The sequence below is a fragment of the Mustela nigripes genome, chromosome 4 (assembly GCF_022355385.1).
Source record: "Mustela nigripes isolate SB6536 chromosome 4, MUSNIG.SB6536, whole genome shotgun sequence".
In the NCBI taxonomy this organism is placed as follows: Eukaryota; Metazoa; Chordata; class Mammalia; order Carnivora; family Mustelidae; genus Mustela; species Mustela nigripes.
In genome coordinates, this window is record NC_081560.1 from 20,838,924 (window position 1) to 20,863,351 (window position 24,428).

A 24,428-nucleotide genomic window follows, 5' to 3' on the forward strand; every position below is an offset into this window, starting at 1 on the left:
AAATAGTTTTTCCTAATATGTACTCTCCATCTACTCTCTATAAATTTTTATAAATTAATGCTTGTTGTTCTAAGATCTTGGTGTTTTACAATGCACCAAATACGAGAAAAAAAAAATTAAAGCTAACTTTATACCTACTGAAGTAAGACTTATTTTTATTGTCTGTACTAGGTATTTGTAGGAAGTTACCAATAGACAATGCAGCATAACACGTAAAATAGACTCTAAGAACAAGAGTTACTGAGCACTAATTAATTCCACCATAAATTTATCTGTGCACCAAACCTGATGATCAAACACCAATTTCGGCCCTCCATCAGCAGCAGTGTCCTCACTGAGTAACATCCATGTGTTTGTGTCAATGTCATAACGATAGAAGTCACTTTTCAGAGATTTGCTGTTCCTCACGGAGGAATCCAAATAACGCCCCAATGTGTAGATTTGCCTTCGTTGAATGTCAATGCACATTTTATGACATGATCTGGCACTAGGACCATTCTGTGGAGAACAAAGAACAAAAAAATTCAAAGAATAACAGGAAAATAAAATTAAATTCCTTTTTCAACTTTCATTAAAAGGTTTGCAATAGAAGTCTAACACAGGGTTTAAATCTTACCACAGAAATGCTTAAAATCTACCAGAAAAGAAGAGATGAACTACTGTGTACCTTATGGCACTCTGTTTAGAACACTTACATGGCTTCTATTATGTACCCACTGCATTGTAGTCGTTCGTACACAGAGCTTGATTCTCTAGTACATGTCAAGCTAAAGACACCATTGGTCTTTAAAAATATTTCTCATTAGGATTTCTCATCAGAATCTAGCACAAAAGATACTCCAAAAATATACAGAACTGCCGCATTTCATAACTGAAAGGAACCTTAAAAAAATCTCTAGTTCAATTATCTCCTTTTAAAGATGAGGAAATATAACCCAAAGAGTTCCGGGAAGTACCCTCCTGAAAGCTAGTAAACTAGTGACAGCACCAGAATAAAAATGCCAAATTTGATTTTTTCGTCTACCCTTTACTTACATAAAACTGACACTCCTGAGTAAACAAATAATACAATGAAGGAATAATATAAAGAACACTATATTATCAACAACAATTAACTATTTGAGATCACTTACATCCCTGGACTGAATAAAAGGTTAAAAAAAAATACTGTAGTTAAGCATAAACTAAAAATAGAGTTCATGAGGGGAAAAAAAGAACTTTAGTTGGGAAGGATCTGATTAGCTGAAATGTGGAAAAGAGAGTATTTGTTAAGTATCTCCTAAATTCTATCCATATTATTACACTGTATGCATATGTATATTTCATTCAATCCACATAACATATGGAAATATTACCATTTTAGAGTCTAAGTAATCTGTCCACAGTAACAAAACTAGGAAGACAGAAAATCTAAGCCCCAGGGTAACTAGAACCAAAAACTATGTTCTTTCCACTATTCCAGACTGTTTTTTTCACAAGATAAGTGAAACAAAAGCAAAAATGGACTTAATCCGATGGGGGTTATGACGGAAATGAAGATTTCCTACTGCAGAAAGTTGAGTAAGGCAGAAAGAGAAACCTGGTCAATGACTGACAGAGGAGACTGGGTATAATCTTGCAGGCAATAAAGAGCTATCATGGGTTTCTAGAGCAGAACAGAACATTAAAAAGGCAGTATTATGAAAAGTGTACTCTAGCACTGTTATTTAGATTAAATGAATAAATATATTAGGATGAATAATTTCACATTAGTGAATAATTTCACATTAGTGTTATCAATCCAGATGTTAAACTGATTTGTATCTGTACTTTAGTATTCATACTAACTACAATTTTAAGACTTATTTTTCAAGATTTTGTCAAGGAAATTTTCCAGCAGATAAGATAGAAATACTATTTTTTGAAAGAATGTCCTCCACAATTAATCTCAAAAAACAAAGATAGGATAATATATAATAAATCTATGCCATATATCCTAAAATGTTAAATTTGAAAGTTAACAGGGGAGGTAACAGAACTTCTTGCTTTAGCTGAATTTAGCAGAAGTGCTATTAAAATGATGATGAGCAAATTATACCCTAAGAAGAAAAAAGGAAATGAAGACAAGAAACCAAGAGAATAGAAAACAGAGAAAAAAAATCAAGACAATTAACAAAGCTGGTTTTATGAAAAATTAATAGAATTGTAAACCATTAGCAAGACTGATTTTTTAAAAAGGAAGAGAAAATACAAATTGCTAAATATGAGAAATGAAAGCAGGAACATCACTTAGAGGCTCACTAGAAGTTAAAAAGAAAAAAGGACTATTGTGAAAAACACAGGTAAAACCTGTCAATGTGGAGTCCTTGAAAAATTATAAATTTACTAAAACTGACACAAGGCGAGAGAGAAAATTCTGAAGTCACTCTATTGAAAAATTGAATTAATAATTTAAAATTTTCTTCCCACAAAGAAAATTCCATTCCTAGATAAATGGTAAATTTTATCAAGATACAAAAGGAAGAAATAATATTCCTAACTTACTTTATGAAGACAATAGAACACTGAAGCCAATTTATAAGCAATCAGCAACCAGTATACTTCATGAAAAGACACAGAACTAATCTTTAACAAAATATTATTAAATAAAATGCAATATATATAAAAAGGGTATTTATTAATGAAAGGGGGTTTATCTCAGGAATACAAAGTTAATTTTATTTTTGAAATAAAATAAAATTTTTGATCAAGGTAATTTACCACATTAAAAGAAAGGAAAAAAATACAATCTTATTTTTTTTTAAAAGATTTTATTTATTTATTTGAGAGAGTGAGAGAGAGAGCGAGAGAGAGCATGAGCAGGGCAAGTGGAAGAAAGAGAAGCAGACTCCCTGCTGAGCAGGGAGCCCGATGTGGGGCTTGATCCCAGGACTCTGGGACTATGGCCTGAGCCTAAGGCAGATGCCCAACCGACTGAGCCACGTAGGCACCCCCAAAAAATACAATCTTATTTATATAGAAAAAGCATGGGATAAAATTCAACACATATTCATGAGGAAACTCACAATAAAGGAGGAATAGAAAGGAATGTCCTCAATGTAGTTAAGAATGTATAAAAATCCTAAATCTAAATTTTCATTTATGGTGAAATACCCAATGCTTTCTTGCTAGGATCTGTAACAAGATAAGATGTGTATTTTCACTTTTTGTTATTAAAAAAATTAATTTATTTGATGAAGAGCATGCAAATGCACAAGCACAAATGGGGGGAGGGGCAGAGGGAGAGAGAGAATCTCAAGGGGACTCCCCTCTGAGCACGGAGCCTAACTCAGGGCTCAATCTCACAACCCTGAGGTCATGACCTGAGATGAAATCAAGAGTTGGAAGCTTAACTGACTGAACCACCCAGGCACCCCCACGACTTCTAATTAACACTATACTAGAAGTCCAAGTCAGCACAATAAGGCATTAAAAATTAAAATAAAAGCTTATAACAGAAAAAAAGAAGGAAGGAAGACATAAAATTTTCTCTATTTACAGAAGACATGACTATTTGTTGAAAATATCCTCAGAAATCAACAAAGAAATAACTATAAATAGTATGTAAATTTAGAAAAGTGCCATGACATGAAAGCAGTATTAAAAACCCAATTTATAAAAAAAAAATTTTTTTAAACCCCAATTTACTTCTCTATATTAGTAATAAGTAAAGAGAAGATAATTTTTTTGGGTGGGGTAGGGGGCGAGAGAATCTTAAGCAGGCACCAGGCCTAGCACAGAGCCTGATGCAGGACTTGATCTCATGACTCTGAAATTTTGACCTGAGCCCAAATCAAGAGTTTAATTCAAGAGTTTAATACTTAACTGAATGAGCCATTCAGGCACCCATTTTTTTTAAAAAGATTTTATTTATTTATTTGACAGAGAGAAATCACAAGTAGATGGAGAGGCAGGCAGAGAGAGAGAGAGAGGGAAGCAGACTCCCTGCTGAGCAGAGAGCCCGATGCGGGACTCGATCCCAGGACCCTGAGATCATGACCTGAGCCGAAGGCAGCGGCTTAACCCACTGAACCACCCAGGCGCCCCCATTTTTTTTTTAAAGACTTTATTTATTTACTTGACAGACAGAGATCACAAGTAGGCAGAGAGGCAGGCAGAGAGAGAAAAGGGGAAGCAGGCTACCTACTGAGCAGAGAGCCCGATGCGGGCCTCAATCCCAGGACCCTGGGATCATGACCTGATCTGAAGGTAGAGGCTTAACCCACTGAGCCACCCTGGTGCCCCACAGGCACCCCATTTTTTAAGTCCCACTTAAAATAGCATGGAAAAAAACCCCAAAATATACTAGGACTAATTTAATAAAAATATCTAAAACCTTCTATCTAAAAACTCCAAGACTACTGACAAGGAATGAAGACTGAAATAAATGGAGATTTAACCATGTTCATGGATTAGAAGACAGTATTATTAAGACATCAAATCTCTCCAAACTGATTTATAGATTTAAGACATTCCCAATCATAATCCCAACAGCTTTATAAATTGACAGTATGATTCTAAAATTTATAATTTTTAAAAAGAAATCACAATAAGTAGAAGAAAGAATGCATTTTTGGGAAGAAGAATAAAGAGGTCTCACATTACCCGACCTCAAGGAATGTCACAGTGATATATGAACAGACCAAAAGATAATGGAGCAGGATAGGGTATTCCAAAAGAGACATGACTTATATGATCAGTTGGTTTTTAACAAAGGTGCCAAAACAATTCAACAGGGAATAAGACAGGGAGCAAAAAACTCTCATAAATTTCTAGTAGGAATATTAAATGATACAATCACTCTGGGAAAGCTATAGTAGTTTTATCAATGGATGATCAAGGGTGAAAGTTTGATGAGTAATAGCATACCTCAAAACGTCCTCCCACAAACTATATATCAATTATAGAGGGAAAAATTTGGAGGGCACTCTCCTTAACCATGTGATCAAAGGTAACACAGACAAACTGATATAATGTGCCTCCTAATACGATATTTTAAGGAGGACCCAATGTCATTCACATGGCATTTGTGCTAAAAATGCTCAACCTAAATCCAATCCTAGGGAAACAAAAAATAAATCCAAGTGAGTGATAGTCTACAAAATAACTACTCTGTGTTCTTCAAAAATGTCAAGATCAAGAAGGATAAGGAAAGAGTGAGAACAATTCCAGACTAAAGGGGACTAAAGACACATGACATTGAAATGCAATGCATGATCATGAACTGAGTCCTGGTCAGGGATTGAGGTTGGGAATGACAGTGGGACACCTATAAAGGACATTACTGAGGTATTACATGGTTAAGTGTCTATAGCCGAAAAGGGTCTGTGGATTAAATTAAAGTAGCAGTTCTCAGGGGGAGTCTGGGATTTCCAAGATACTTTGGAGAGTCCACAGAATCAGGTTTTTTAAAAAAATACCACTAAAAATTTGTCTCTCCATTCTTACTCTCTTATGAGTGTACACGAAATTTTCCAGAGGTAACATGACTTTTGATATAATAACAGATTGGATACAGAAGCAGATATAAATCCAGCTGCCTTCTATTAAGCCAAACATTAAAAAGATTTAGAAAACTTTATATAAAACAGTGCTACTTGATGTATGGTGGTTATTTCAAGGAAATGCACCTATGTGACTGAGTTACATGCTGACCTAGCTGCTTTTTCCATGGAACATGATATTTATGTGAAAGAAAATTAACAATCCAAGTATAGTTATTCAGACATAATGGTTATGACAGACATTCTCTGAAAAATGAATGAAGTTAGTATGTCATTTTGAAGGAAAACAACTGACAAAATTTGTTGCCAATGATAAAAGCAAATTTTAAAATTTAAAACTTGTTTTTAAGCAAAAATTAGAATTTTTAAAACTGCGACCTGCTATTGTGATTCTGACGAAGACTCTTCTAATGAAACTGATAGTAATATTAACAAATATAGGGTTTTTGATAGTGTATATAAAATGTCAACAACTGGAAGATATGCAGAACTCAGGAAACCAGTAGTTTTCAAGTGACCAACACATGGGTAAAAAAAAACCATGCATGGGTAAAAGACCCATTCAAAAACCAAGATCAACAATGGATTTGAATGTAACAATATAAAACATTAGCCAATATGGTTTCAGAGTCTATAATGCAATCACCTTTAAGAAAGAATCACTTGTCAATTTGGGATATGAGATCAAAATAGACCATGTGCAAATATCTGAAAAGGGTATTAAATACTCTCCTTTCCAAAAAAACGTAACCATGTGAGGTCCAATTTTCTTCATATATTTCACAGAAAGCAACGTGTTACAAGAAATTAAACACAGAAGCAGAGAGGAGAATCTAGCTGTCCTCTACAAAACCTGACATTAAAGAAATTTATAAAAATGCAAACTAAAGAAAAATATATTTGTTTAAAACATTTATAAAAACTTACTTGCATATATATATATATATGTATATATATATATTTAAAGTAATTATTCTCTTTAAGAGCTGAGTCATTCTATTACCTATCTCCTAAATGTGCTTTTAGATACATATTTAAATAAATTAAAGTGAATTAAACTAATACTGCTTCTTAATTTTGTATCATGGTTTTGAAACACAGGCCCTGGGGTATCATCAAAGAGTAACTTATACTCACTAGTATAGAAAATAAAACGAGATATATGAAATATTAACTGTCAATTTTGGAAGGAATGAATATTTATGCCAGAGCCATACACTATTACCATATATTTCATAGAAAGATCAACAAAAGGTTTTTAGGCATCTATAGGAAGAAAGCAGTAATAAGCCATAATGAATCTGAACTCCAGTACTGAGTCACCACGAACTTCAAAATAACAGAAACAAAGTCTTCTCATCAAAGTAATTTCTACATTTTTCCAGTACTACTTTAAAATAATTATTTATTTTTTAAAAATATTTTATTTATTTATTTGACAGAGAGAGATCACAAGTAGGCAGAGAGGCAGGCAGAGAGAGAGAGAGGAGGAAGCAGGCTCCCTGCTGAGCAGAGAGCACGATGCGGGGTTCGATCCTAGGACCCTGAGATCATGACCTGAGCTGAAGGTAGAGGCTTAATCCACTGAGCCACCCAGGCACCCCAACTTTAAAATAATTATTAATTGCATTCCAAACATTACTTAAATGTAACATGTAAGTGATATAAAAATAAACCCACGCCACATTTCATAAGTAGAACATTAATATGACCTTAGAGTTCCCCTGTAAACTACCCTTCTCTCTTGCCAAAATAACTACTCTCCTGATTTTGTATTTATCTTCCCATGCTTTTCTCCAGCATTAACTTTTCATTTAATTTAGCTCACCTATTTGCTCACTAACAAATAAACATAATTCATGCTCAGAGTCTAAGTCAGGGAACAGAAATGTGAACTAATCATTTTAGTTACCCACTGAAAGGTAAGTGGTGTGAAGGCACACCAAAGGAAGCTTCTGATTCTATGTGGAAAAGTCAAGAAAGGTTTCCCCAAGAAAGTCTGAACTGAGTTTTAAGAATAAGTGTTTCTAAGAGCTGGGTGCATGGGAAGAGGAGCCCTCTTTTAATTTCAAACAGAAAAATACATTATTGCCAAGGGACCATCAGGCGAGAAAGCTGAATTCCAGCAACTAAAGGTGTGGCCAGCACATAAACTCAGGAGATGAGGCAAGACAGGTAAACGGGGACTAAATTATGATGAGAAATTTGAAATTTATAATCTAAGCCAAAGGAACTAAGGTTGATAAATTGCCTTATCATTATGATTACTGCTGCTAGTATATACTTTCTGAAAGTATATACTTTCCTGTATATATGCCCTTTGATAGTGCCCCTCACCATACAGTGACTCTAGTCTTGCCCATATGACTTCCTTTGGCCTATGAGACAATACCAAATTTAGTGGAGTGCTCATGTCTACCTTTTCTCCTTGCAGGCCTGGACCCTGACATGAGAACAAGCCCCAGCTCGCCAACAGGAAGGTGAGCAACTATGTAGAACAGAGCCAAGTAATCCCCGCTTGAAGCTATCCTAGGCTAGCTGACAGCCAGCTGACTCTGCGACACATGAACGAGTCAAGCCAAAACCAAAAGAATGGCGCACCAATCTGTAGACTCCTCAACAAAACAAACACCGCCTGCTATATGCTACTGAGGTTTGGGGAGTGCTTGGAATAGATGGAATGTAAGAGTAAGTGAAACAGGGACCGAAGCTAACCATAGGTTTAAGCAAGTGTCTCATGGCCAGATATGTTTTTTTTTTTAAGATTTTATTTATTTATCAGAGAGAGAGAGGGAGAGCGAGCGAGCACAGGCAGACAGAATGGCAGGCAGAGGCAGAGGGAGAAGCAGGCTCCCCGCCGAGCAAAGAGCCCGATGTGGGACTTGATCCCAGGATGCTGGGATCATGACCTGAGCCAAAAGCAGCTGCTCAACCAACTGAGCCACCCAGGCGTCCCCAGATATGTTTTTTAATGAACAGAAAATAGAGAGCAGATTAACAGTGGAGGCAAAAGTTTACGAAAGAAACCACAGTGTTGGAATTGGTGCCAAAAGGAGTAGAGCAGAAAAGAATCTGAAATGCAATACTGGGTGCTAGAACTGTTGGAACTTATACGCTAATTAGACATATTCAATGAAGGAGGAGGATTTCAGGTTAAATCCTAGACTTACTGCAAGAATAATTATAGATGCAATCAACTTAGATTTATAATAGTTTAAAAGAAATAAGTTAGGAATTTTTTTAGATCTCTGTTTTTGTTGAAGATACCAATAATCACTTCAGAAAATAGTACTTTAATACTGAAAGACAAAGGGCATTTTTACATATTTTCACAGGGATAACAAATAGAATTTAAGATACCTTTGAAAAGATAAAAACTACCCAAATTAATCATGGGAACATGCTGACTAAGCAGAATCCAATTTCCTACAATTAAAGACAGCACTGATCTTTCTGAAATGGTCATTCTACATTAAAAGCAGTGGGTTTTCAATTAGGTCTTTTCCCTTACTTTTCATTTTCAGCTCCCCATCATTTTGTTAAATTTATTTTTCATCTTGTAATCTGAAACAGCTTAGATGGAAGGTACAACAAAAAATTCTATAAAGATTTAGAAAAAATAAATGTATTAACATTTGCTTTATAGTAGTGTATAATTGTGCACTTACATAATCCAAAGCCATAAATCCAAGCCACCTTATTCACTAAGGAAATGCTTTATGTTTGTATTGACAGACACACATGTGAATACAATTTTAGTCAAAAATAAAATATGTATCATTTGTGAAAACTGATATATAGTCAAATAGTAAGGAACCAAAATAGTGAAAAGGTAAGGCCATTAAAAGCACATTTTCTCCCAGAGGAAATCAAAATAAGATGATCACTTGGAATAAAAGTAGAGGTAACAGGAACATGAGAAAAAAAGATCATTACACAGTTGCATTTCCAGACTAAAGTAGTTAAAAACTACCGTTATATTTGTTACCCATTTCTATTTTCTCTATGAAATAGATTCCTTCATGCACCAGTAGTTGAAGAACCAGTTATAGAAGCGAGAAATTCAAGAATACTTAAACCAAACTTGTTTACCACAAATTCTTCTGCCTCTACTATGGATACAGAAAAGAATACAAATCATCCAGAAAAAGAAGGGTACACCCATACCCCTATCGTCATACAGATGGATGAAAAGTCTGAGAACTTGCCTCTTTCTCAGTGTCTCTAGAGATACATGTCCACTGGTTCTCCTTCACACTGTACGCCCAGAAGTCAGCAAGATCTTGTGTTCCATCCCAGCCACCAAACAAATAAACGGTCTCTATGAAAATTAGAAAAATATGTATAAAAAACCCCTTAAGGATAAAATTTAAATATAGGCACCCAGACGTAGCCATTGTTTTTAAGATCACTTAAGGCACATCTAAATAAGGTTAAAAATGAAATTTGTAAATGGGTAATATTTGAAAATATATACTAGGCTAGTATCTCCTATACACGGGTATATGAAAGGCTGCTGCAGGACTACTATTTTGAGAGATTTATAAAAATACAAGTAACATAGAGACATTCCCCGAGATTCTTTCATAGGTCTTGAGTGGGTAAAAAGAGTCTGCATTTTTTCAAGTGTCCAGAGTGAACTGCATGTGCTGCCAGTTTAGGAGTTTCTGTGCTAGGCCACAAAAAATTTACATACTGCAGCTTCTTAGCAATGCAGCTTCAGATGGTTAAGAAAGGACGAAAGAAAGAGAAAGAGAGAGAGAAAGAAAAATTCCAAAAGACAATAAGGTCTACAATAGAACATAAAGACATCTAGCTATTTCTGAAAAAAACTTCACATTAAAACTGTTTTCCCTCTATTGAAATATCAAAAACAATGGTTAACACTAGCTTTGAGTTAAAGCTAGACACCTGAAGAATAAGGTGATGTACAGCCTTGGCATTCCCATGGAAAACTGGGGAAATCTTTTCCAAATACACTATGGTAGGCTTAACCCCTCAGAAGTCAACATTTAAGTCATCCTAGGTATCTTGAAAATTTGGTTTCTTCTAACTCTGAAATGTCTATTATATCCATGGACTGCTTCACTGCAACAAAACTGATTTCTTGCCCCATGAATAGTGGGGTAATAACGCGGTTATCATCCACCTCCTTCTTTATAATAGTGCCTTTCCTTTCTTCAAATATTTCCCCCCACTGAAATATCTTATGTCTACTAGTTACACAAGCCCACCAATTATTTTTTAAAAGTTACAACATTCCCTTTTTTTTTTTTTTAAGATTTTATTTATTTGAGAAAGAGAGAGAGCACAAGCAGTGGGGAGGAGCAGAGGGAGAAGCAGACTTCCTGCTGAGCAGGGAGCCCACTGTGGGGTTCGATCTCAAGACCCTAAGATCTTGACCTGAGCTGAGGACAGATGCTTAACCAACTGAGCCACCCAGGTGCCCCTCTTTCTTTCCTTTTTTAAAAGTAAATTCTGTACCCAACATGGGGTTTGAAGTCATGACTACAAGATCAAGAGTCATATGCTCTAACAATTGAGTCAGCCATGTGCCCCTCTTTAAAAAAAGGTTAAGTAGACATACAGGAACATTGTAAAGTTATGTAAAGCTACACACTAATCAGCATGACCTAGGCCTATTTATGTGGAGACTGTCATCTAAGTTAGGTCCCACCATGAACAGCAACAATTCAAAGTGTACCTAGAAATACTGTAACATCATTAAGAAAATTATTGCCATTCATAGAGCTTTTTGTCATATTTTCATAGAATTTCAAACTCTAAGTGAATTTTCTAAGTGAAATGTGCTTTAAAAAAAAAAAAAGATTTTATTTATTTATTATACACAGAAAAGGAGACAGTGAGAGAGGGAGGAACACAAGCAGGGGGAATGGGAGAGGGAGAAGCAGGCTTCCCACTGAGCAGTGAGCCTGATGAGGGGCTTGGTCCCAGGACCTAAGGATCATGACCTGAGCCGAAGGCAGACACTTAGCAACTGAACCACCCAGGCCCCCCGAAATGTGCTATTCTATGCCCAGAAGCTATGGAAATCAAAACAATGCCTCTGGGTAAGAACATACCATTGGAACAGGATTGAGTTCTAGTGTTAACTGGGTAATTAAATCAAATACATGCCACATAAGCCCCCTGGGTCTTAGTTTTTTCACTTACAAAACTCAGTGTGGTGGTGTTCTTCAGATGTAAGTTACATTAAGACATTCTGAAGGCTATCAGACAGCATTTCTATCTCTAAAACATGCACAAAAATAAAAAAATACTCTGTAGTTACTAAGGGCCACAGACTCAACAAAAACAAAATTATTGTATCCAATTCTATGACTAACTCAGTACCTAGAACTTTCTGGGCTCTGTACATAGGTAAAATAATGGCAATTATTTGAAACTGTTAAAAAACTATCATATCTCAGAACTATGAAATAATCCATTACCATTAGTTAAGTAACATTCTGTCTCCCAAATGGCATGCAGTAGTACCAGATACTTCAAGTTTTACAGGAAAAAAAAAAAAAAAAATTGAAGAATTTTCATCTGGCTTAAAAATTATTTGCCAAGGCCTCACTATAATGGCAATTAACCCAGTAGAGGGAGGGTATATAACTAAAATAGCAATAGCAATTGACCTTTTGTTTTATAGTGTTTCTGGGTACCCTCTGGATAAGGTTACCCTGGTTCATTAACTTTAATAACCCTTCCTCTTGGGCTCTGGGTTCTCAATGTTCTTTCTGAAAAGCAGGTCTCTTTGTACGCATAAATTCTCACAGCAAAGAAAACCCACATTTCCACAACAGCCTCATTGATAGCTGAGCAAAATAAAATCTGGCAGAGAGCAAGCATCCCAGTGGAATTAATCCAAGATGTCATTCTTGTCTTTGAATGCTTTGTAGTTGCAGTTGAAGTTTAATAGTAAAATTGAATGAGTCGGATGGAAACAGGACCTTTTGACATACCTGAATAAAATGCATGACAAAATTTTAATTAAATCATCTAATCATTTAAGTTAAATCATTCAGAGATGAAATATTATCTAGAAATAAACATAAGCGAAAGTATAATTTAATGCATAAAGGATATCAAAAACTTTTAAAGATTACAGAAATAACTGGAGAGAACTGTAGTAAGAAAAAAGTAAGGAAAAGAGAAAAAAGAAAACATTATTTGCAACAGGGTCCATTCTCATGCTTATCGGTTATGTAACAATTCACGTACATCCCTGGGCAGTACAGTCCTCTTCAAGCAGCAGCCCTTTCTCCGTATTTTTTTTCTTAAAGGCACATAGGCTGTTGTGGCTCTCCATTTCCCCCAGCACTCAGAGGAATGTTCAGTCAATGTTTTCCCAGGACTAGTCTGAACTGACAAGGTATTATACAGAAAAGAAAGCAGACAGTCCCTATCTTCAAGGAGCTTACAATCTAATCAAGAATGTAACACAAGTACATAAATCACCACAAGGCAGGGCAGATTAAATGCCATAAGAAAGGTAAAAAGCACCATCTGAGTTCAATAGAGGGAAGAGAGTGTACCTACCGGGACTCAAGAAAGGAGGGATCTGACCTATGTATGCATCAGAAGGTGGCTCTGGGGGCACCTGGGGTGGGGGTTCAGTTGGTTAAGTGTCAGGCTCTTGATTTTGGCTCAGGTCATGATCTCAGGGTCAGGAGATGGGAGTCTCCGGAAGGGCTCCATGCTCAGTGGGGAGTCTGCTTGAGATTCTCTCCCTCTGCCCCTCCCCCCCACTCACATGTATGTTCTTTATCTCTCTGAATAAATAAATCAATCTTTAAAAAAGAGAGAGAGAGAGAGAGACAAGGTGGTTCTGTTGCCAGAAAGAGAGAGAGAGAGAGAGAAGGTGGTTCTGTTGCCAGAAAGGGAGACAGAACATTTCAAGCATGGTAAAAAGTATAACAAAGGCACAGAGACAGAAAAACATATGAGAAATGTTTTATTTATAATTTTTTTAAAAGATTTTATTTGAGAGAGACTGAGCATGAGTGAGAGAGAGAACCGGAGCAGAGGGGTAGAGGGAGAGGGAGAAGCAGGCTTCTTGCTGAGCAAGGAGCTGACACGGGGCTCCATGCCAGTACTCTGGAATCATGATGGAGCTGAAGGCAGTCGCTTCACCAGCTGAGCCACCCAGGCACCCCACATGAAAAATGCTGTAAAACACATGGTCTCTAAAGTCAGGCAGATCTTGACAGAACTGTAGTTCTACCACCATGGCTGCATAACCACCATTGCTTTCCTTAACCCCTGGTTTCCTCATGTCCAAAATGGCACACCACAGCACCTAGCTCATAAAGCTACTCTGAGAATTAAATTACATATGCATGCAAAGCGGTTAAAACTCTGTGATGAGTAAATGCACTGTTCAATTTAAAAGAACACAGAAAGTACCAGGTAGTAATGAGGTTAAAAAGACAGGTAGTGGCCAGGCTGTGGAAGGGGTTAAATGACAATATAAAGGCTTTGAAATCAACTCTACAGACATGGAATAGCTTCAGAAGATCCCAAGCAGAAAGCTGTAACAAGGCCAGCTCTGAACCTGCAGCATCATAGGACTTGCCCGAGAAGGAGAAGCCAGCAAAATAGAGGGACTGGAAATGAAGTGACCAGTTAATAGCCTATGTTCAAAATGTCAAACCAATTTCATTCTGAGACTAATGAATCAATCATCAACCAGTGAGTCAATCTGTCATTTCTGAGGCCACAAAAACTAAATTTCAACCACATTCTTTAGTACAAGTCTTTTGGGTACCAGCAATACACATCTCATATATACTAAGAATAAGGTAGAAATATTAACACATCAGTGTCTTTATACCATTCAGCACAAAAAAGTAGGCTTTTTATTTTATGAGTCCAACTGTAAGATCTATCCTTCTACTCTGACTCTTATGGGTAAATCAGACTGCTGACTGAATAATCCTCCACAAGATGGCACACTATTTTCATAATTAAATCCATGTTTCCACCTCCAAACAGTATAGAATACAAATACTATACACTCATACAGCATGGACCCAATGTTAAACAAAATTTATGTGTCAAAAAGAAGAGGTAGGAGAAGAGTTAAAAGGATACTGAAGGAGGTTAACTTAATTCTTAGTTTAATACACACACCTAGATAAAAACAAATGAAATGGAAAAAAAGTTTTAAGAGACACAAATTTATATTCAAGATAAAAATGAAACCCTGTCAGGACATTTGATATTCAAGAGTTTAGTCCTTCTGAAAATACATTTGGTAAGACCTTAAACTGACATGAGAATTTTGAAGAGAGGAATGAAAAAAGCTATTTTACATGTTCTTTAGCCTTACCTTCTTCAGCCGTTCCCCTAACTCTTATGACCCAGCAGGTTATCAACTACATTCATCTGTCTCCCTTTTTATTTTTTATTTTTATTTTTATTTTTTTTTAAAAGATTTTATTTATTTATTTGACAGAGAGAAATCACAAGTAGATGGAGAAGCAGGCAGAGAGAGAGAGAGGGAGGCAGGCTCTCTGCTGAGCAGAGAGCCCGATGCGGGACTCGATCCCAGGACTCTGAGATCATGACCTGAGCTGAAGGCAGCGGCTTAACCCACTGAGCCACCCAGGCGCCCTGTCTCCCTTTTTAAACAGAACTACAGGGGCGCCTGGGTGGCTTGGATTATGATCTCAGGGTCCTGGGATTGAGTCTCGCATCGGGGGTCTCAGCACAGCGGGGAGCCTGCTCCCCCCCCCTCCACCTGCCTCTCTGCCTACTTGGGATCTCTGTCGAATAAATAAAGAAAAATCTTAAAAAAAATAAATAAACAGAACTGTATTTTTACATAAAGCTATGATTATAAATCTAGAGACTGATCCTTTGGTTGAATTCAATATACATCATATATCATACATATGTCTTTTTTTTTTCAATATACTTTGTATTTTTTAAAAGATTTTATTTATTTCACAGACAGACCACAAACAAGCAGAGAGGCACGTGGGGTTTGATCCCAGGACCCTGAGATCATGACCTGAGCCAAAGGCAGAGGCTTAACCCACGGAGCCACCCAGGTGCCCCTATTCTTTGTATTCTTAATTAAGGCTGTATTTCTAGAATTCCTTTCTGATAACTATATGGAAGAAAAAAGATTCAATAACTGGTAGCTAAAGAAACAGCCAAATGCATATGTTTGTAATTAACAACTAAAATCCATATTCACCTATTTCCTTCAAAAGTTTAAGGAATTTAAGGAAAACCTATATATGGCACTGTGGAGGGAAAAAAAGGAAGAAAGGAAGAAAGAAGCAAGAAGGCAAGCACTTTCATATAATGAGTACAGAACAGTCAAAGGTTCAGATTTTCATAGAAGGGCTCTACCAAGTGACAAGCAACACTCCTTTAATTTCTTTTGTAGATACCAAATACTGGGATTTTCCCTGAGTCTTACTACCTTTCCTGAGAGAGGAAAAAAGGTGGCACTACAGATTCTCAAAATTCAATGAGAGTTACCACCCAACAAAGAATTGCCTGGTAAATTTTCATCTAAACAGACTTCCACACTGAAATAGAATAGACATACCTTTTCTTTCTTTCTATCTGCCTTATTTTACCCAGAGTTGAAGAACTGAAGTGGAGAGGTACCAGGTATAGGGATTATACTCAATAAAACTGACCAACACATGAATAGGACAAAATACTACATTTCTTCTCTAACATGGTATAAATGATAGAATTCACTTAGGATGACAAAAAGCTCTGAAATTAAATAGTAAAATTTATACCATCAAGTATTTTTCCAAATTGTTACTCTACCTTTAGAGCTGTAGCAAAATGGAAAAAACTATAAAGGCGGGGGGGAGAATTCAGCTACCATTATATTTTTAAGAAAACAAGATACACGAAATACCGAGAAGCAGTAATTGCTTTGAAATATAAGCCACTTCAAAGATGAAATGAAGTTTTACACTAGTGAAGTTCTTCTTAACTTTTTGAGTTAAGATTCCTTTTGATTATCTGAATTCATAGATTCTCTTCCTAGGAAAATGTACACACAAACAAAATTTTGTATATAACTTTACCAGATTAAGAGCCCTTGCTCTGGAAATCCTTAAAACGAATACTTAAAATAATGACTGGGTCTTTCTATTATGTTTCACTACTCTGGCATCAGCTTTATAAAGACAAAACTTCTAGGTTCTTCAAATTCTACTTGGGGAAAGTCATTCTTTACTACTAACTCCACCTAATCCTTATCAGCAAAATTCTAAATTTTTTTCCCCCCACAAATCTTACAAATATATTTATGGTTTCCCTTCCTCTCTAAAATATCAGTGAGGACAACACAGATAAAAGATGAGGCAAATATATTAAAATAACACTGGTTAGTTAAAATGTGGGATTATGGGTCAGTTATTTTTTCCCCTCAACACTACTTTTCAAGTTGTTTTAAATTATTTCCACTGTGAGAGTCTGTCAAAAACAGAAACCAAGGATTAAAAAGCTCTCTAGACTTACATAAAACTCTCTCAACAAAGCCCATCAGTATATACAGTATAGTAATACTGCACATAAAAATACAATTACATAAATAATATACACATTATATACAAAATACATTATTTAACTCTCCCAATAACTTATTCTTCCCATTTTTTATCATCATAATAACTCATTCATGATCAAAAAGTGAGTGGTAAAGTCAGGATTCAAACCCAGGTATGTCTAACACATACACCCCCTTCTCACAAACTAAACCCTCAACCATTATATTTGATTGCTATGTCAGTAGGACTGGACTAGAAAAAGTTCTCTCAAAGATTTACAATGAATATGATCTCTCTGAAGATGACCAAGATCAACCTCATGATAGCAGTTATAATAGGGTTCTGGTATAGACATGATAAAGTATATGAAAAAACCTTGGTAACTGATGCTATTAATGGTTTTATAATAGAAATAGAAAGATTTGTAAAGAACAAATCCGAAGATACTCCAAATTCTGCTCTGCATGCAAATTAAACTCGGAAAGCATCAAATGTTGCCTAAAAGAATGCAAAACTCCTTATAACATTTAACTTTTCTATCTTGATCCCAAGGTAATGACAACTATGGCCTTAAAGAAACACAGTCTATATACCAGAAAAGAATAAGTGGAATCATCAAAAATTTTTAAATATATTAGAATACATCCAACAACATGGAGCGTCTGGGTGGCTTAGTTAAGCGTCTACCTTCGGCTCAGGACATGATCTCAGGGTCCTAAGAGCCAACCCCATGTTGGGCTCTCTATTCAGAGGGGAGTCAGCTTCTTCCTCTCCCTCTGCTCCTCCCCTGCTTGAGCTCACTTTCGCTCTCTCTCAAATAAATAAAATCTTTAAAAAAAAAAAAGAATTAACGCCTATGTGTATTTATTGGACTCTCAGAAGAAAGGATGCCCCCCCCCCAAAAAAAAGAAGAAGAAGAAGAAGAAAGGATGCCTATGGTTGAACCTGTATTTGTGGGAGGGAAAGGATTTGGGAAAATAGACCAACATTAATTAGGGGAGCAAGTTCAGATACCCTAAATGAGTCTCTTCTATCTTCTACAAAGAAACTAGTAATACTCCTAAACCAGCTCACAGGTTACTATAAAATTTTAGCAGTTAATTTTCAGAGAGATATCATGACTTCTCTCCTTGTTACTTACAAAACATTTGTGAAAATATATTAATGCCCAGAAGATTATTATCGGCATTGTGATTAATTTTTATTCTTATTTCATGATGTGAGTCAACAAAAATTACTCCTGAGGCACTATAAGTCAGCATTAACACAGTAACAGAAAAAAGTAAAAGTAAAATATTACTTGAATGGATATTGGTACTCCCTGAAATAAAGTATTCTAAAACCAAATAATAAAGTAAAATTATACTGAATTCTTATTATTCACTTTTCCAGATAGTAACTTAAAGCCTACTATAATTTTAGCAGTAACCTCTAAATACAATGGTACCTAAGCTGTCTGAGGCTGTAGAAACCTAAGTAAAATTTTTTGTACCAAGATACAGAATAAAGTCTAAAAGGCGAAAAGAAGTAGATATAACAAATTATTTATAAGTTTGTGAACAGTCTTAAGCAATTAGTGAAATTATCAACAATTAAGCTACTTAATTTGATATTCGCTCTTGAAAAATATCTTAATTCTCTTGCAGTAATTCCCATATTATGGCATGAAGATAGAAGTGCACTGAAAAATCCAGAGGTACTCTACAGTTTACTAAAAGATTCGAACATATATAAACCCACACACACTCACAAAGAGAAAGGGCCGCACATTTCTTTGAGGTTACTTAGTTTCAATTGTGCAGCAGCCTCCCTTCCCTCATGTGTTATTACCTTGTTTATGTTAAACCTGTGACTAATCTTCTATTTTCTTTGCTACTTGGCTATATGTCTGATAACATTTCACCTCTGCAATGAATGGAAGAAGTATCTTTGTGCTTAGCTGATATTTTAGAATGCATAACTTTTAAAAGTATTGGTTTCCACAGCAAATATTCCTTACCTGTTTGAACATCAATAACCATCTGATGGCCCCCTCTCATTCCTGGTCGGTTATCCTCTCCATCACCTGAAGAAGAAACAAATATGTTCTTTAAAAAGAGTAACACAGAATAACTGGAAATCCAGAGTAACAGCATTCATAGTAAAACTAACAAATATTTATTCTTTCAACATTAAAAGCAAATAAAAAGACTCAAAAGAAATAATATAACTGTGTTTATAATAATTACCCTTTTTTCCAATGCTTTCAGGCTATTAATGCAACAGGGAGCTATTTTTAATATATTTATGACCAGTGCCATATCAGCAAGAAGGTAGGATATTCCACAAAAACATTAGACAAAAAACAAATGGCATGACAAAGTGAAGGTGGAAAGCAGTTACAGAATTAGATCTCAGGTCTATATTCCAAGCATACCTAATTATACCTAGTATAATGAGCAGTTTTAAAGTTCATACAACTGGGACGCCTGGGTGATTCAGTTGGTTAAGCATCTGCTTTTGGCTCAGGTCATGATCCCAGGGTCCTGGGATCAAATCCCACATTGGGCTCCTTGCTCAGGAGGGAACCTGCTTCCCCCACCCTCTCTGCTTGCCTCTCTGCCTACTTCTGATCTCTCTTTCTGTCAAATAAATAAAGATCTTGAAAAACAAAACAAAAAGACTAAAAAAAAGTTCATACAACTAAGCTACCAAAAACCAACATGTTATCAAGTTTTGTATTAATTTATATTATCACATAACTTACCAACTATTTTGAGTACAGCACATTTTTGAGCAAGAAGTTTAAGATTTACTTCCTTTTGATTCCTATTTCCATGGTGGAGCTTAACAGGCAGTTTGAAATATGATCAGGGAAACTTTTAAACTTCTGTAGAACTGCTGTTCAACTTGTATTTAATCTTACCTTATACCAAATCTTAATATAAACAAAGATACAACTTCATTTCAATGATTCAACAAATTGCAGGATTCTAATGTCTGTCCTGATATAAAACAGAAAACCTAAGGTTTTCTTTATTATTCCCCTATTAACTGAAATACATTTCTTTGGCTAATAATTTTCCATGTCTCAGCTTTCTCCTAGGTAAAACAGGGACCATCCAAGTTTTTACTAATTTCACTGGAGTACTATGAAAAATACTGAAATGTCAGTTCTCTCTCTCTCTCTTTTAAAGATTTATTTATTTATTTATTTATTTATTTATTTATTTATTTGACAGACAGAGATCACAAGTATGCAGAGAGGCAGGCAGAGAGAGGGGGAAGAAAGCTCCCCGCTGAGCAGAGAGCCCGATGCAGGGCTCGATCCCAGGACCCTGGGATCATGACCTGAGCCTAAGGCAGAGGCTTTAACCCATTGAGCCACCAAGGTGCCCCTGAAATGTCAGTTATTATATAGAGAAAATATCATGCCAAACTGAAACACTCAACCCATTACTACTGTATTCAAAGACTTCTCATTCAGAAGTTCTCCGTAAATTCTTTCTCCGTTCCAATATAGTTAAGATTTCACTGCTCGTCATCACTGAAGTTTTATCTTTGTCTTCCTTCTTCCCCCACATTGCCACTTTCAAGAACAGAATAAGAAACTAAAATAAATTTACTGTCAAGAAGTTTACATTTTATATATTTAACCCATTAGTTTTCAAATACACAATTATAATCTGTCTGCTACAGCATGTGCTTCTCTGACAAAAATAATCTCAAAAATGACTGAGAAAGCAGGAGAAATGATGTCTGAATAACAGAAATGATGGAGGTTCATAAGCAATTTTCTCTAGAATATTAATGTTTAACAATATCAGGGAAGACCTTTCTCCCAATTTAAGAGAAGTGCTTAGCAATTTATGAAGACTGTCAGAAAAAAGCTAAACATCCACAGAATTGCCTTCCCTTAATGCAAGTAATTGCTCTAAACAATCGCTACACTTTCCACTACATTAACATCTGGCAAAGCAATGAGTCAAGATCAAGAAGTGACAAAAGGGGTGCCTGGGTGGCTCAGTGGGTTAAGACACTGCCTTCAGCTCAGGTCATGATCCTAGGGTCCTGGGATTGAGCCCCACATCGGGCTCTCTGCTCAGAGGGAAGCCTGCTTCCCCCCCGCTGCCTGCATCTCTGCCTACTTGTGATCTCTCTGTCAAATAAATAAATAAAATCTTTTAAAAAAAAAAAAAAAAGAAGTGACAAATACTTTCCTCTGTATAAAAAAATGGATCAATGGAGAAGACTATGCGCTAGATCAGATTTTAAGTTTTGATCAATACCCTCTAAGGTCGACAGCTCAAAGAAGGAAGCATGAGTCCCAGCGTTTAAGGCTCCAAACTCACTGTGGTACTCAATGTAAATCCCTCAGAGAGTTACCTGTATCAGTATTTATTTTTATCAGGGTTATTACACTAGTTTTCATTCGTATCTGCATAAAAAGTTCCACAGGTTTAGAATAGTATGCTCCATTTCTACTTTCCTCATAAGCCCTGTTCACTTCAGAGAGCAATTCTGCAAAACTGAGGGTTTATCAGACACATCTGGCATTACAGCACTAAGCCTGTAAATTTATAGTACCTCTATAAAAGCAGTTTATGAGGGTATTCTGTGTAAAAAACTGTCCAAAAACAAAAAGGTTTCAAAGAAAAGTTTAATATAGTAAACTAATTCTGCCATCTAGTTAAGGAACCTATGTCTTATGTTAAAGACTCGTGTTTCCCAAACAAAGTATTGTAAAACTTGTGCTACCCTGGGAAAAATGATACTAAGCCATTAAGCAAAACCACTCACAATCCAGAGAACAACACTTACCTTTGGTGCTTTTGGGAATGATTTGACTCCATCGTGGCTTATATTCCTGTTGGCTGATGTACTGATTGAACAAACCATCTGCAAATATCAAATGAGGGACAATTATTTATACCTTAACTGGCTTTCACCTTTTGTTATAGCAAAAAAAGACAAAAAAGCCTGTATTAACAAGGGAAATTATTAATATGTCACTAATACACTAATAACAGCACATTTTCAGAAAATGTATCACCTCAGTTTTCACACTATCTCAAATACATAAAGTATTAGTTGACAAAATCATGTAAACAAATTGTTTTAGTAGCAGCTCATACTAAATTTACTATGTTTTCCCCATTTTTGTCACGACAAATACAAGAAAACTAGAGAAGAAAATGAGTGCCTCCTACTGGGTATTTAAAGATACAAATGTAGTGATCTGAAGGGGTGGGTGCACCTGATGTTTATAGCAGCAATGTCCATAATAGCCAAACTCTGGAAAGAACCTAGATGTCCATCAACAGATGAATAAAGAAGATGTGGTGTGTGTACACATGTACACATGTGTGCACACACACACACGGAATACTATGCAGCCATAAAAAATGGAATTGTGCCATTTGCAACAACATGAGTAGAACTAGAGGGTATTATGCTAAGTGAAATAAGTCAACCAGAGAAAGATAATTATCATATAATCTCTCTGATATGAGGAACTGAGAGGCAGGGAAGGGGTTCGTGGGGGGTAGGGAAGGAAAAAATGAAACCAGATGGGATCAGGAGGGAGACAAACCCTAAGAGACTCTTAATCTCCTGAAACAAACTGAGGGTTGCTGAGGGGTGGGGGGAGGGTAGGGATAAGGTGGCTGAGTTATGCACATTGGGGAGGGTATGTGCTATGGTGAGTGCTGTGAGTGTGTAAGCCTGATGATTCACAGACCTGTACCCCTGGGGCAAATAATACATTATATGATAATAAAAAATTCAAAAAAAAGGAAAAAAGAAAACAAGTGCCTCAACAACTTTGATCTTTGGTCTAGGCCCTTATATCTTCAGGAAAAACAAAACTAATTGTTTAAAGTGAAAATTACATTTTGACAAAATTTTCTTTGAGTACAAAACCACACAGATAAAAGTAGCAGTACCAGTATAATAACATATTTACTGAAAACTTACGAAATGTTAAAATTCACTCTTAGTTAAGACAGACTAAATATGACTTAATTAAAAAAAAAACAACTTTATGAACTAGGTATTACAGATGGGGAAATGCGTGTTTAGGGATATTAGAGAACTTAACCAAAATCAAGCAGCTCTTAAGTGGTAGGCAGGGACTCATGTTTCACTCTGATTTACTTCTGAAATTATTTCATCAATAAATTCTTAGTTTACTTCTTAAGAGGAGTTGTTACCCTAGCTGCCATAGTGGTTACAGAGACTGAACTCCCCATATAATACCCATTTCATCCCAAATAATTATCAAGCCCTAATCCCATGCCCCTCAACAAAGATTAATTTAGAATGGTGTGGACCCCAATTCTGGCTAATGTAGCCAATATTTCTCTTGCTTCTAAAGAAACATGCCAAGAAGACAAATCTACTTTTATTCTTCTGGAAATCTTCCTATCTGTATGCAATGTACATAAGTGCTACAGCCAGTCTGTACAAGTATGAGGATGAAGTCAATTCAACAATGACGACAAAGCAGACACAGGAGAAACTGGAACACTGAAGTGACCAACCATGAAATCTACCTCTGGACTTGTTATGTTATTTAATAACATATTCTTACCTTTTTCACAAGGGTTTCCTTTTACAGGAATCCATATAGATTATAATCTATAAAGACGAATTTACTATCAAGTCTATCATCTGACTCTGATCTCAATCTGAAAAAAGGGTTTCCCTTCTTCTTCATTTAGTCCCTGAACGTAAATACTTTTCCAAAGAATTTGTAAGTAAAACTGTCTGTTCACCAGGACTTACACACTTGCCACAGACTGTGTAACGTACAGACATCTCCCTAATGTTTCTCTTTTCTGGGTAATTACGAAGCTCAGCTGCAATCATAACCGTTAGCTTTCAAGTCTTTTCAGATGGCTTTAACTGAAAACTTCCATCCCATCTACTCCTCTAGTCCTCCTTCAGGACTTCAAAATTTTTGCAATAAGAAAGTTCTAATATTCTTCTTTCCTTCTGAAGTCAGCACTCAGACAGCAGCATTTGTATTTTAATTGTTATAGTAAGGAGAACAAGTAGATTTGCAACTTATTTTATTAAGAGTGTTTCATAATCTACTCCCCTGTGGGCTTTTCTGATAATTCTTGCTCATCCAGCTTACTCCGACCAATACTCTCCCATTACAAGAACTGGAAAACTTCTTCTCATATAAAATTAACAGGGGTTCCTGTTAATAATGATGATAATAAAATATGAATCATAAGTTTAGAATTCTATAGATATAAAACGTAACTGAATTTTATTCAGTTTTAAGACAGACACATAAAAGTTAAATAATCCTCTTAAAAAAAAACAAAACAGAAGATACAATTATTTGATAAAGACAATGATTTTAAAATATGCATTAATT

General features: G+C 35.8%; 1 protein-coding gene across 2 annotated transcripts in view; it reads right to left on the reverse strand.

Annotated features, from left to right (window-relative positions):
- Nucleotides 1-24,428, reverse strand: part of MKLN1 (muskelin 1) — a 171,283-nt gene that overhangs the window by 61,709 nt on the left and 85,146 nt on the right. For both annotated transcript variants that reach the window (XM_059396396.1, XM_059396397.1), the window contains exons 7-10: nt 21,860-21,937; nt 19,059-19,124; nt 9,731-9,843; nt 286-498 (exon numbers count right to left, since the gene is read on the reverse strand). In XM_059396396.1, the coding sequence (XP_059252379.1) occupies nt 286-498; nt 9,731-9,843; nt 19,059-19,124; nt 21,860-21,937 (470 nt within the window). The remainder of the gene's footprint in view (nt 1-285; nt 499-9,730; nt 9,844-19,058; nt 19,125-21,859; nt 21,938-24,428) is intronic.